A 14,242-nucleotide genomic window follows, 5' to 3' on the forward strand; every position below is an offset into this window, starting at 1 on the left:
TTATTTACAAAAAACCCCCCAAAAAAAACAGTGATCAATGGAAAGTAGATTTGTGCATTTTCCGAAGGAAATATAAGATGTGTGGCTCAAGTCCTTCATTCAATGTCAATGGAATTTTATATGAGGTATCACTTATGTCCATAGTACAAATGTTTACAAGTTGTATAACAGAGTTTATCCTAAACCCATATTATGATCAACAGCATGGTAAGCAAACACTGCTAATTAAAAAAAAAAGCCTTCTTTTAAGCCTTGAAATATCTCGATAATCTTTATTTATCACCACAAGCCCAGGTTCATTGGAATTTGATTCACACAATATCGGCATATAATAGAATAATACAAATAGACTGTTCCACCTGATATAACCTTGATCAAGGGTACAAAGGTGATATCTCATGGTGACATCCACTATTCCACACCACTTCCAACTTTAAAATATTCTCCGTATAATTGGCTCGTAACAAAAGAGGTATTACAAAGACTTATCTTAAACCCAATGATACGTGTCATATTGTTTTATTACAGCAACGTCTTGGTTCAGTCTGAACTCACGTGTGCTGTCAGGCTTGTTTTCACTAACCACGCTGTAGCCGTGGTTTTTGGAGAAGAAGCACCAGGGGACGTTAGTCTCATTCAGGGGGCTCCAACAGCATGCTCTCTCTAAACATTTTTGCTGTAAGGACACACAGGAAGATTCAGAAAAGCATGACGGGAGTTTTTACGGAATGTAGTAGGCCATGTCCACTGCAGTTTACCTGGGACGCACCGCCATCTGGAAAACAGTCTACTCTCTCTCCATCTGGAATTTTGGGACATTCCGGGACGATGTCTGATCCTGAATCTGAAGTTGGGTACAAATGAAAAATAGCAGATGACCATCATGATATACTTTAACAGATTTTAAGCAACATACAGTGAAAACAGTAATATCGTGCAATATTATTACAATTTAAAATAACTGTTTTCTATTAGAATTTATCTTAAAATGTCATTTATTCCTGTGATGCAAAGCTGATTAGCTGCTCAAAAAACATTACTCATTATGGGCCCTATTTTAACAATCTAAAACGCAAGTAACTGTGTGGGCGGATCTCGGCGCTGTTGCTATTTAATCGGCGGGATAAATTACTCTTGCGCTCGACGCAAATCTAAAAGGGGTTGTTTTGAAGTAGCTTCATTATTCATAGGCATGGTTTGGGCGTAACAGGAAACAAATCAATAAGAGCTTTATCACATTCCCTTTAGCATGATGAACGTCTCTGGTTACGTATGTAACCCTAGTTCCCTGAAGGGAACGAGACGCTGCGTGACAACGCTTTGGGTACGCCCCTGCGTGAGTGCGTCATGAAGCACGTATGAAATCGGTCCAATGGCGAGACGGAACGTTATAGGCGGGTGACGTCATCGACCAGGAAACTATATAAGCACCCCAAAACACAAGCGCGTCAGCTTCTGATAAGACTGAAGCAAGTGCTCACGGGCATGCTGGGAGTATGGCATAGACACGCAGCGTCTCGTTCCCTTCAGGGAACTAGGGTTACATACGTAACCAGAGACGTTCCCTATCAGGGAACTCGGGCTGCGTGACAACGCTTTGGGAACGCTAATACCAACGTAGCCATACGAGCAAGTGTCCGTCGTGTGAAGTCAGAGCGTATATTCGGACGAAAACACCTGCGCCCCTGGAGTGGAGCTGAAGTCGAGATGATAAAACTTCACGAATGTGTGCGGTGAGGACCAGCCTGCCGCATCACAAACATCCTGGTTTGATACTCCTGACAGGATAGCCCTAGAGGCAGCCATACTCCTGGTTGAATGAGCCCGGACAGCCAAAGGAGAAGGCTGACCGGCAGACTCATAGGCAATTGAGATGGCCTCGACCACCCACTTGCTCAACCTCTGCTTAGATACTGGACAGCCCTTCTTAGGGGGTTCAAAGCAAACGAATAGCTGTTCACTCTTTCTCCACAGGGCAGCTCTGTGGACGTACGCATCTAGGACCCTAACAGGGCAAAGCAGATTTAGTTTCTCTTGGTCCGACGTCAGAAATGGAGGAGGACAGAAAGCCTGCAGTACAATAGGCCTGACCACATTGGTTTGTACCTTGGGAACGTATCCCGGCCTAGGGAGGAGGAAAGCCTTCACCATACCTGGTGCAAATTCCAAGCACGAGGGAGAGACCGACAGAGCTTGGATATCTCCTATTCTTTTAAATGAAGATATAGCCAGAAGAAAGATAGTTTTAAGAGTGAGGAATTTCTCCGAAACTTCTTCAATGGGCTCGAACGGTGCTAGAGAGAGACCTTCTAGAACAACCGCCAGGTCCCAGGTCGGCACCCTCGTGCGAACTGCTGGCCTCAGCCTCAGAATGCCACGAAGGAAACGGGTTACAAGTGGGTGAGAGAAGCACCACTCAAAGGGACGTGGTAAGCAGATAAGGCCGCCACATACACCTTCAGTGTGGAGTGGGATAACCCTGTGGAGAAACGCTCCCGAAGGAATTCCAGCACTGCACCCACCGGGCAGTTAACTGGGTCCAGCTGGTGTTCTCCACACCAAGAGGTGAACATTTTCCACCTCAAGGCATATCATTTCCTAGAGGCCGGAGCTCTGGAGTGGAGGATGGTCTCCACGACCTCAGTCGAGAGACCAGATTCTATGAGCTGGGCCCCCTCAGAGGCCAAGCGCACAACCTCCATAGATCTGGGCGGGGGTGAAGCATCGACCCGCTCGCCTGAGAGAGAAGGTCCCTCCTCATCGGAATCTCCAGAGGAGAGCCGTCGAGGAGAGAAATTAGATCCGCAAACCAAACTCGGGCCGGCCAGTACGGGGCTACCAACAGTAGACTGACCCCGTCCCGGCGAACCCTCTCCAGAACTCCTGGGAGAAGAGCAATCGGGGGAAATGCGTACAGGCGTGACCTCGGCCACTCCTGTACCATCGCGTCCAACCCCAGAGGGGCTGGAGGACTTAGGGAAAACCACAGTTGGCAGTGTGATGTTTCCCTGGATGCAAATAGGTCTACCTCGGTACGACCGAAATGTTTCCATAGGAGCTCCACCACCTCGGGGTGGAGTCTCCACTCCCCGGGCCTCAGCCCCTGCCTCGACAGGATGTCTGCCCCCTGATTCAAATACCCCGGGATATAAATCGCCCTCAGTGAAAGAAGCTTCCCCTGGGATAGACCCCGAAGCCGCCGCCAGGCGCCGCCATTTGCGCCATTTAGAATTTCAGCCGCCGCCAGCCAATAATTTCGTAAGCCAAATTGAGCCGCCATCTGATAAAGTTTGGCTGAGCTGGCTAGAATTATTTGCATCAAATAATAATTCTATCACATAGAGACATACACACACGACACGAATATATAAACAATACACGAGATCTATTTTCCCACTGGATTCATAACAGCACAGTCTTGTGCTCGTTGCTACGATACACAGACTCACAGTGAATTGACGACCAATTAAAATTGCTCGTTTTCCGTAGAGAAGAAGCGATGCATTTTTTTCTCGCACTGAGGTGAAATGGCGGAAAGAAGCAAGCAAGGTAATTTTGATCTCACTTCTCACATACTTTGCTAATTCCTACTTACTTTTTTTTTAACTTAGGCCTAGCCAGACTTTTGTTAAATCTTCAGGGCACGGTTGCACAAACACCTGAATCAAAGATATGATGTTATGAACCAAATATTCTGGAACGGAGAGATTTATAGCACTGAACGTGATATTACTGCAGTAACAAACCACCGTTTCTACATTGCTAATTCACGACGCATGCTTCAGTGTACATTGAAGTGAAATGTGCAAAACTTTGTCCAAAATAATACTGATAACAGTGTGTGTTTATATTAAGGCGAGACACGGCAGGCAAAAACATCGTTTTTTTTTTACTGGTCAATTTTGAGATTTTTGGATATTTGTCTTCCATGTCTTCTTACAGACTTGTGGTGAAAAAAAGTCCGAAATACACATTTAGGTCTTTATTTTACTACACTTCGTCTGTTTGCGTCTGTAGATTTCTCATAAATTCAACTAAAGTTTGCGTTCTTAATCAACATAAGGTTACTTCTCCGCGATCAGACTACAAAATAAATATGTACATACGTTGTGAAAGTAAAATCTGGTGTTTTCTTTATTACATTGTATTGCATTTTGTAGAAATATAGTGTAAGCCATCCATTGCTTGGAAATATTGAGATCTAGTAAATCAGTATAACATAGACATCTGTAGACATGAAGTGGCAGCTTCAGCCATTTGCAGCTATGAAAAGTTTGGCGGCTGCAGCAGCCATTTAGGTTTTGGCTGAGCCGGCTAGCCAGCCAATAACTTCATCAGCCAGCCATTATTCTCAAAACAAATGGCTTCGGGCTCTACCCTGGGACCATAGAAGGATCTGGTGAGCCAGCTTGTATAACGGGCGCGAACGCAGACCCCCCTGATGGTTTATATAAGAGACCACCGATGTGTTGTCTGACCGGACAAGAACATGGTGACCTCTCAGGTCTGGGAGGAAGTGTTTCAGAGCCTGAAACACCTCCATCATTTCTAGACAATTTATGTGCCAATGAAGATGATGGTCCTGCCACAGACCCTGGGCCAAGCAACCACTCATGATCGCCCCCCAACCTGTGAGAGAGGCGTCCGTCGTTAGTGTTACACGACGACACGGAGCCCCCAACACAGGACCTAGGGACAGGAACCAAGGTTCTTTCCACATAGCCAGAGCACGGAGACACCGTCGCGTGACCCTGATCTTGCGGAGCGGGATTCCCCTCGGGAAGAACCCCTTGGTCCTGAGCCACCACTGCAGTGGTCTCATGTACAGCAAGCCGCAAGGTATAACGTTGGACGCTGCTGCCATCAGACCCAGAATCCTCTTATATTCTTTAACAGTGAGTGACTGGCCTAGCTTTGCCTGTTTGACGGCTAAGAGAATCGAAGCTATACGAGCAGGAGACAGACGTGCCTGCATCGTCGTCGAATCCCAAACCACGCCCAGAAAAGTGGTCCTCTGTACTGGAGAAAGCACACTCTTCTTGGCGTTGAGCCTCAACCCCAAATTTTTGATATGGGCGAGAACGACATCTCGATGCCGAATCGCCTGATGCTCCGATTGAGCCAGAATCAACCAATCGTCGATATAGTTTAAAATGCGGATGCTACATCCATACATGTCGTGAAAGTTCGGGGAGACAGTGCTAGGCCGAACGGACGAACCGATACTGGTACGCTTCGCCCCCGAAAGCGAACCTCAGGAACTTCCTGTGTTGTGGAAGGATGGAAATGTTGAAGTACGCGTCCTTTAGATCTATCGTGACAAACCAGTCCTCGGACCTGATCTGTGACACGATCTGCTTGAGAGTAAGCATTTTGAATTTCAGCTTCCCTACTGAGCGATTTAACAGGCGCAGATCTAAAATTGGACGCAACCCCCCCATCCTTCTTTGGAACGATGAAATATCGGCTGTAATAACCCAACTCTCTGCTGGGAGGAAGAACTCGTTCTATAGCCTCCTTCAGCAGGAGAGTTTTCACCTCCTGTTCCATAACCAGAGCCTGCTTGGGGCCCACCACTGTGGGCAGAACCCCTCTGAAGCGAGGCGGGCGTGATCTGAACTGAATCGCGTACCCATTCTCGATAGTCTGCAGGACCCAATGAGATACATTTGGAAGGCTTTTCCACTCTGCCAAAAATTCTACTAAGGGTACCAGTCTCTCGAGACTGGCCTCTGGAATATTTTGAGTGGCAGACACAGTGCCCTGTAACGGCGCACCGGCAGGGAACAACTGGTCTGACCACTCTAAACTGCTCCTCAGAGCGGGGGAGCGTCACTATGGAAAGCGCTCGCTGGGACCGTCTACGCCCCGGCACGCAGGCGGGGTTGGCAGAACGGGCCCCTGAGGGCACCGAGAGAGAACGGGCGCTGTGTACTGCAGCGAACACCTTTCTCTCTTGGTGGGGACCACCCTCATTACCCTGACGTTCTTCTTCGACGAAGCCTTCCTGGCGACAATAACTGTCCTCAGATCGGCCTTGCCCATGGAAGACCTCGTCTGAGAGCGCCGCGCCTCGGCCCAGTCTTGCTGGGGAGGAGCACGAGGCGCGACACTCCTTTTCTGTTGCGCCCGGTGTGAGGAGCTACTCGACGGCCGGGGCTGCTCCCGCCCAGCAGCCCCGGAGACATGAACACGGAGGGGGAGAAATTTCTGGAGCGCCGCCGCCTGCTTTTTCTCTTCCTGAAACCTCTCGATGACCGAATTCACTGAGTTGAACCGAATTCAACATTTCATCCCCCTCACTCATATCTTTTAAAAGGTCTGCTTGATCTGCTTGTAATATCTACATAGTATCTAAGCATGCTGCCGCTTGACCTGCTGCAGAGTAAACTTTGCCCACCAAAGCCGAGGTATTTCTTAATGGCTTTGTGGGCAATGCCGGTGTCTTAAATGACGATGCCCTATCTGGAGATAGATGGCTCGCTAGCGTTTCTTCAGCCTTAGGCATCGCCCCATAACCATAATTCTTAGCCCCAGAAATATTCGAATAAACAGATGTTTGCTGGCTAAATATTCTGGACGACACTGGTCTTTTCCATGACCTCGACACCTCGGTGTGGAGGTCAGGAAATAATGGAAGACACCGGCGTGGAGGTGCAGCACGAGACGGCAGAAATCTTTCATCTAGTTTACTTTTTGAACGAGATTCCTGTCTATCAGCTAGCCACTCGATGCTTAATTTTTCTACAGCACGAGTGAGCACCTCCATAAGCTCCTCACTAGCAGGAGACTGAAGTGACGAGTCCCCAGTCTCTGCTGTATCAATACTTTCAACATCCAGATCCTCAGAACTGGATAATTGAAGTGATGGTGCCTCAGCGTGGGGGGAAGAAACCGCAGCGCGTGCTTCCACACCCGGATCTGAGGCACTGGATCTTCCAGGTAAAGGCTGAGATAAGGCAGAACCCGTCTCAATCCCCGCTGATCGATCCATTTGCGATCCCCACGATTGAAGCCTCCGCTGTGCCTCGGCAGCAGCGGGACCCGAGCCGCGGGGAGCGCGCACCGAACCACTCTCCTCGAAGAGGGCTCGGCGGGAGCGGAGCGTTTTCATTGACATACGCTCGCAATGCTCGCAAACAGCTCCCTCGAGAGCTGACTGGGCATGCTGCACTCCCATACAAACAACACACAGATCGTGAGTGTCCTCACCCGTGATATAACGTGGGCAGGGATGAACACACTTTCTGAACTGCTGTTCGCTCGCCATATTATATATATATATATATATATATATATATATATATATATATATATATATATATATATATATAAATATATCGTCTCTTTATAGTTTTTTTACATGTGAAAAACTCCTGCCTAGCAATTTCTAAGGACAGACCAAAACACTTTGAGACACAGACTGATATATTCACACACAGAGCGCTTGCTGAAGACTCAGAAGCTGACGCGCTTGTGTTTTGGGGTGCTTATATAGTTTCCTGGTCGATGACGTCACCCGCCTATGACGTTCCGTCTCGCCATTGGACTGATTTCATACGTGCTTCATGACGCACTCACGCAGGGGTGTTCCCAAAGCGTTGTCACGCAGCTCGAGTTCCCTGATAGGGAACGAGGTGCGCTTATTCCATGGCGCAATACTATTATAACGGCGCATTTACCAGGCGCGAATTTCAGAATCGGTTCTCAGCCGAGCAGACCAATGTTCTCATCAGGGCCGTAAATGAAAGAGATGTGACATTGGGGATGGGACAAACCCACCCAAAGTAGCTTCGGTTAAACATGCATATAATAATTTGGGTAAATGTGTAAGCTTTATGCCTATTTTTCCCATCGTCATGGACACAACAATGATTTCCCTCGTGTTTTAATATTTTTCCTTATAATAATGTATCATTTGCAAAAAGGAAAATGCATCTGTGTAGATCATCTACAGTGCATGCGCGTTGTTCACACTCTGTATTATGGCCAAGCATGCGCGCTTAAAATAGCTTCAGAATGTACGCGCAATGCGGTGGCGTAATTGTTTTCTGGAACTGCAAAATAGCACCAGGGATTGTTTGCGCCAGAACACGCCTCCTTTTTTGCGCTGAACCGCCCAGGAAGCGCAAGTTCATTCCCTAGTTTGCCGGCGTGCGTCTGTGGAGGGAAAAGACTTTCTTAAATAAAAACTAATAAAAACAGTTGTGACCAAACATCAGTTGAATTTGATGTTAATACCACAATTTTCAAGGCAAAAGTAAGCATCCTTTAGCTGTTTTAACATGCATGTCTTTTTACCCCTTCCTTACACCATAACTGTTGCAAAATCACTAGTAACCAAACTCTGGCTTATTGCCATACAACATAAATTTACAAGGTCCGAATTCTTCAAACGTCCATATTACATAACCCAACATATATTATTTTGTAATCATTGACCAGTATGCAATCTGATCATATATCAAACACCACATTTATCTACATGCTGCTACATGATGTTTTACAGAAATATGTGTGTGTGTGTGTGTGTGTGTGTGTGTGTGTGTGTGTGTGTGTGTGTATATATATATATATATATATATATATATATTGCTTTTGTAACCTGATCAGTACCCTGTACCCATCAGTACCATGTACCCCTAAAACAAGGTCATATGCATGAAACCATAGAGACTCCCCCCACCCATATCTGTCCGGCTCAATTTGTTCCCTTTAAATATAAACCACTTGACCAACATCAGGGCGGATAAATTGAAATTGAGAGTGACAGCTGTCATAATAACCCTGTCTGTGCATGCTTGAGTCCTCGTCCCCATGTGAGCTATTCACCAATGTCTCTGTATACGGTCTCTGCTTTTGGTCTTCTCACTGCTGGGTGTCTTTGATAACAATCAGGGTGGACATTTTTTATTTTTTTTTAGTGGAACAGACACGCATTTTTTTCTGTCCTTGACGTAGTGGGCACAGTTTTTTGTGGTTAATAAACTACTCCTCAAGAGCTGCAGTCCCAAGGGACAATATGTTTGCCCTCAGTCCACAATGCTTTTTTGAGGTAATAATTTGTGTCTAATATCTCTGTTAAACATCACAGTACTATATTGAATAAAATATTCAACTTGTAAAGAGGGAAATCATATTGTTTATTTATTTTGTCACAATAGCACAAATAATTGAACATAGGTTCAAAATTACCTATGTTCAAACATTTTTTTAAAAATCCATACATAGTTTATACATGTGTGCTCGTGTCTCTGCATGCCGTCATTCAAAGAGATACTGGCATCTCATCACTTACCTTCTCTCATCACCCCTGGTTCCCCAGTGGCCAGTACAACGACCAATGCGACAGCGACCACCAGCACCAATGAAAATAACACCATCAGGGTCACCTCCAACCCTGAGAAGTGCCGCTTTCCCATCTGATTAACACACACACACACACACACACACACACACACACACACACACACACACACACACACACACACACACACACACACACACACACACACACACACACACACACACAAAGTATAATCAAACAGCATACTGTAATTCATCTTCCTGCACGTCTTTGGCATACGCAGTACATGTCCTTGAGTCTATGTATGAAATGCAGAGAATAATATTCAAAAGGTTTTTCACTTTTGCCATATTTTGTTTCTTCGTCACTAAGTTTAAGGTTACTGCTTTTTGAAATGTAATCTTGTACATGAATGGGTTAAAGATGTGAAACATCCAACAATAACAACAGGACAAAACATTCAGAAACGTCTGGATCACATACACTGTCTTTACTGTCAATTCTGCATTAAGTCTGTTAATGTTGTCCAAATGGTGTTTAGCATGTTTCTTCTCTATTTTCTGCTTTGTTTCGTTCAAAAAGAGAAACTTCATGCTGCATCAGTAACAATCTGTTTTCATTTTGATACTGTACCCACAACACTTTGTATTTTCTTCCATCTTTTCTTTGAACCCAACTCTGTCTTTTTCAACAAAACACCCAATTTTTCAGTATTTAAAAAAAATATTTCACTTGAATTGATTTACATGACAAAAAAGAAGAGCAACATAATTGTTCTTATGGATCAAACAGTCTTGAATTAATTTCAGTACTTCAAACTTAAATTGATTGTTTTTTCATTTTCACAGCAGCTTGTGGGTTGAAACAATCCTTTTAAGATACAAATTTCGGAAAGCATTCTTGTCTAGCTAAACAACTGAACATTTGTACATTCAGCAAATGAAGCGTCATAAGGATCAAGATAACAAAAATCATCTTTCGACAGCTATGTATTTCAGCTGAATTTATACATGGACATCTTATATTAGTTGATAATATATCAAATGTCAATGAATTTTTACAAAATGTTTCATTTAAATATATTGTGTTTACCTTCACTGTTGTTAGTTGGAAATTCACAGCTGTTAATTCCTTCTTTTCCAGTCCTGTGTGCAGTTGAAGTCAGAGCACACTAAAGAAGAGCAGAGCACCAGGGATTGTTTGCGCCAGAACACGCCTCCTTTTTTGCGCTGAACCGCCCAGGGAGCGCAAGTTCATTCCCTAGTTTGCCGGCGTGCGTCTGTGGAGGGAAAAGTCTACTTTCGCTTTGCGCGGGTGCAAAATACGAATGATACATGCGTCGCTGTACAAAGTCAATTGCACTGGGTGCAAGATAGTCTTCTTTTCCAGTCCTGTGTGCAGTTGAAGTCAGAGCAGACTAAAGAAGAGAAGAGCACCAGGGATTGTTTGCGCCAGCTGGAATGTCTGCTTTATATTGCAAACGAATGAAATTAAAATCCTGAGTAGGTGTGTTTGTGTTTTACAGCTTTATAACAAGGATCTGTTTTGCTTGATGGTTCTCTATCAAAGGTCGAGGTTATAAAGTAGTGCTCCTTGAGATAAGTGTCTTTGTATCTTGCTTAACCAGATGTTCCTCACTCTGTGCTGTTTATATATGTAAGCATGACAAAGCATTTCTTCTTTATTGATGGTGTTTATGTTATCTCATTCACCTAAAATGATATTAATGGGCACTTTATCAGTACTATTATTGTTTATCAGTACAATTTACAAATCCCCATGCTGAATTTAGCTGTCAAATGAATGAGCTGTTACGGAAAGTCTTTAGCACCACATCTGTGTTGAATAAAAATAATTTTGCAAGATATTTCCCGTTCCAAAAATATTCCATGAAGTCTTTCAAACTGCTTCAAAGAAGCAATTAGACAAGACTGGCTTCATGAGACGTTCAGATTTAAGCTTAAAATGTGCGATTTCCTTTCAGTGATGTGTTGAATGAGAGCTTAGTTAGTAGAGACATTTAATTATTCTCTGACTAATAAGTTTATTTTAATGAAGCAATTACATGTGCAATTCATAGGCTTCTTTAAGACTGTATTAAGTTGGATTGTTTTATGATCTGAGGATTGACCTTTGAGCTGAAAGAGATGAGACATGCATGACAAATTGTTTTGTTACTTGCTGCCTGTTTTTTTTTTATAGACAGACAAACATATATATATATATAGAGAGAGAGAGAGAGAGAGAGAGAGAGAGATAGATAGATAGATAGATAGATAGATAGATAGATAGATAGATAGATAGATAGATAGATAGATAGATAGATAGATAGATAGATAGATAGATAGATAGATAGATCCAGTCGCCAAATTCACATCCCCTTGTTAACCTATTTCAGACCATGGTTATCAGTTCCACAGAAAAGCATTGGGTGACGGGACTCTGCTTAACCTGACCCATAGAGTCTTTTGCGTGCTGTAGCACTCGAAACTGAAGCAAACTCTCGGGTATAATAGCTCTCTTTCACCTCACTGAAAACTACTTGGTGGTGATGATACCATTAGAGTCAGAGCGAGTGCTGACTGCATCATGCTTTTTCTAGCGCTAGCACAATGAGCCACAATGAGGTAGCATAGCGATTTCTCCAGATGTGCCTATACGCCCGCAGTCAAGCTTTGATGGCCATATCAGTTTAAGAGCAACGCAAGCAGCTATCAGAGCTGAAAGCTGGTTCCAACTGAAGGAATCAATACCTCGGGATTGAATTGCCAGTTCTACTTTGAGGTACTAGAATTGGATTGGAGCTGCAGGTCCAATGTGTGAGAGAATAGATTTGGAGTCGGCTGTGGAAAAATGGATGCGGAGCAAAACTGAAACAGATTCACAATTCACAAATCTAGCCAAATTGTATTGAGTGTGGAGACTGCAGTGGATAATAATGGAAGACGACGAGACAACATCCCAGAAAATAGTAAATATAATAACTGATTACATATTATTAATCAGACACACTTATAGTAGTAATTATTACTACTGCTAACAACAACTACAACAACGTTAAACGTAGAGATTCAGTAATTTAATATTATATAAAAAATGCTGTAAATAAAGATTTGTGTGTAGCAAATGTGCAGATAAATTATTTAATAATAATAATTTCACAAAAAATCTAATGAAAGGATGCCAGTCCTCATCTTGAAGGAATGCAATGTAAATTAAAATGAGATTCCTACACATTTTTTTATTCTTAGTTTATTATATTTTGTGATCTTAATTGATTAGTTTATTATGAAAAGCCTTTATTTTGTACATGTGTAATCTTATCATAATAATAATAACAACGATATGATCATCTTGAGGAAACGCAATGGAACGTCCTGGTTGCGTATGCAACCCACCGTTCCCTGAAGGAGGGAACGGAGAACGTAGTCGACGTCGACTGAATTGGGATCACGCTAGGGAGCCTATCATCTTCGATTACTATTGAACGAGCCAATGGAATTTGGCGTGCGTGATTTGCATCACACACTCCGCCCCCGCGGCGCGGGTATAAATACGGAAGTGGATGCACGCACTAGTTGCTTTTTGCTGAGGAGCCGAGAGTAACCCGGGGTCAGCGGTGGTCCAGCGGTAGTGGCAAGGGGACTACGTCCTCCGTTCCCTCCTTCAGGGAACGGTGGGTTGCATACGCAACCAGGACGTTCCCTTTCAGTCGATAACGTTGGACGTAGTCGACGTCGACTGAATTGGGATCACCCTTTGAACACGCCACTAACGCTGCCACCTTCCAGTGCCTAAACCAAAGCCTCCTGATGCCCCCGCAAATTTAAGGCGGGGAAGGACAGGGGTTAGGCCAGGGAAGTCACTGCTGTTCCTACAGGACCACTGGGAAAGCGTTCCCCGTACATTGGAAGGAAGGGACGCTGCGGAAGCCACGTCCAACCAGAGGGAGGTAACGTGGAAAATACACATATGAACTGGGCGGAAACCAGGCAGTCTAACATATGGAATGACACTGGGGTGGCTCCAGCCTAAGACGGGGGGAGACACACCGGACAGTGACGGCAGAGAGACTCTGCCGAGGGAAGACACGGGCTCACCGCAGGGAGCCGTATCGTGGAAGAATACACATATGGGGTCGCCGAAGGGACCGCAACATATGGACCCAGCCTAACACAGGTTCCACACTGCTTACGAGTGGTAGGCCTAACACCAGACGTTCCGCACGTCCGACGTCGGAGGGGTGTGGAGGAACTCAACAGGGTTCAATTTTAAGGGAACTCAACTGGAGTAGAAAGGCGCACGTATCCAGTCCATAGGAGGGGAATGGCGCAGCAAGCCGACACTTGAACCGGGCTCACGGTGAAACTGGCTTCATGAGAAGGGAGCCCACAGGAAGCAGCGGTTCAACTAGGTGTCGTCCAGCCCCCAACTCTAGAATCTGTTTTAGCAAAGCATATCGTCAACGCCCAGGCGGAGCACTTTACACTCATCACAGAGGAGCTCAACACCTAAGTGGACATGTTGCATCTCGGATCTTTACCGAAATGAAGGCAAGCACTAAGTGCAACTTTGCATGGAAACAGCCTTCCCTCTCTGCTGAATTCCAACAGATATTTGTAGAGCTGGTCTGAGGTCTATGACTTGCATTCTGTACACGTCCAAGCGAACGGACAGAGAAGCCAGGGCTGGATCTGCCTCCTCCAGGGCAGCGCTTGCAGGCTCATCACCTGCTCCTATTACGGGAGAGGTAGGAACCTTGGGCACAATCCGAGCCGGGGTCTCAGCTTGTGAGAGTTAGCCAGCCCAGACTCCAGGCACAATACGTTGACCGAAAGCGAGCAAGTCCCTACCCTCTAGTAGAGACCACGCGAGCAGGAGAACTGATATAACAGATTTTTTAACTCACTGCCTGCAGTGGCTCAGGGGCGGTCT

General features: G+C 45.0%; 1 protein-coding gene across 1 annotated transcript in view; it reads right to left on the reverse strand.

Annotated features, from left to right (window-relative positions):
• The window catches only part of si (sucrase-isomaltase), a 99,014-nt gene extending 88,206 nt beyond the window's left edge, over positions 1-10,808 (reverse strand). The window contains exons 1-5 of the mRNA XM_077193881.1: positions 10,761-10,808; positions 10,400-10,492; positions 9,299-9,422; positions 759-844; positions 556-676 (exon numbers count right to left, since the gene is read on the reverse strand). Of these exons, the coding sequence (XP_077049996.1) occupies positions 556-676; positions 759-844; positions 9,299-9,422 (331 nt within the window). The 5' untranslated portion in view covers positions 10,400-10,492; positions 10,761-10,808. The remainder of the gene's footprint in view (positions 1-555; positions 677-758; positions 845-9,298; positions 9,423-10,399; positions 10,493-10,760) is intronic.
• Positions 10,809-14,242: the final 3,434 nt, after the last annotated feature.

This window comes from Siphateles boraxobius, unplaced genomic scaffold (genome assembly GCF_051911475.1).
Source record: "Siphateles boraxobius isolate OS27281-9 unplaced genomic scaffold, OSU_SipBor_1 31, whole genome shotgun sequence".
Taxonomy (NCBI): Eukaryota; Metazoa; Chordata; class Actinopteri; order Cypriniformes; family Leuciscidae; genus Siphateles; species Siphateles boraxobius.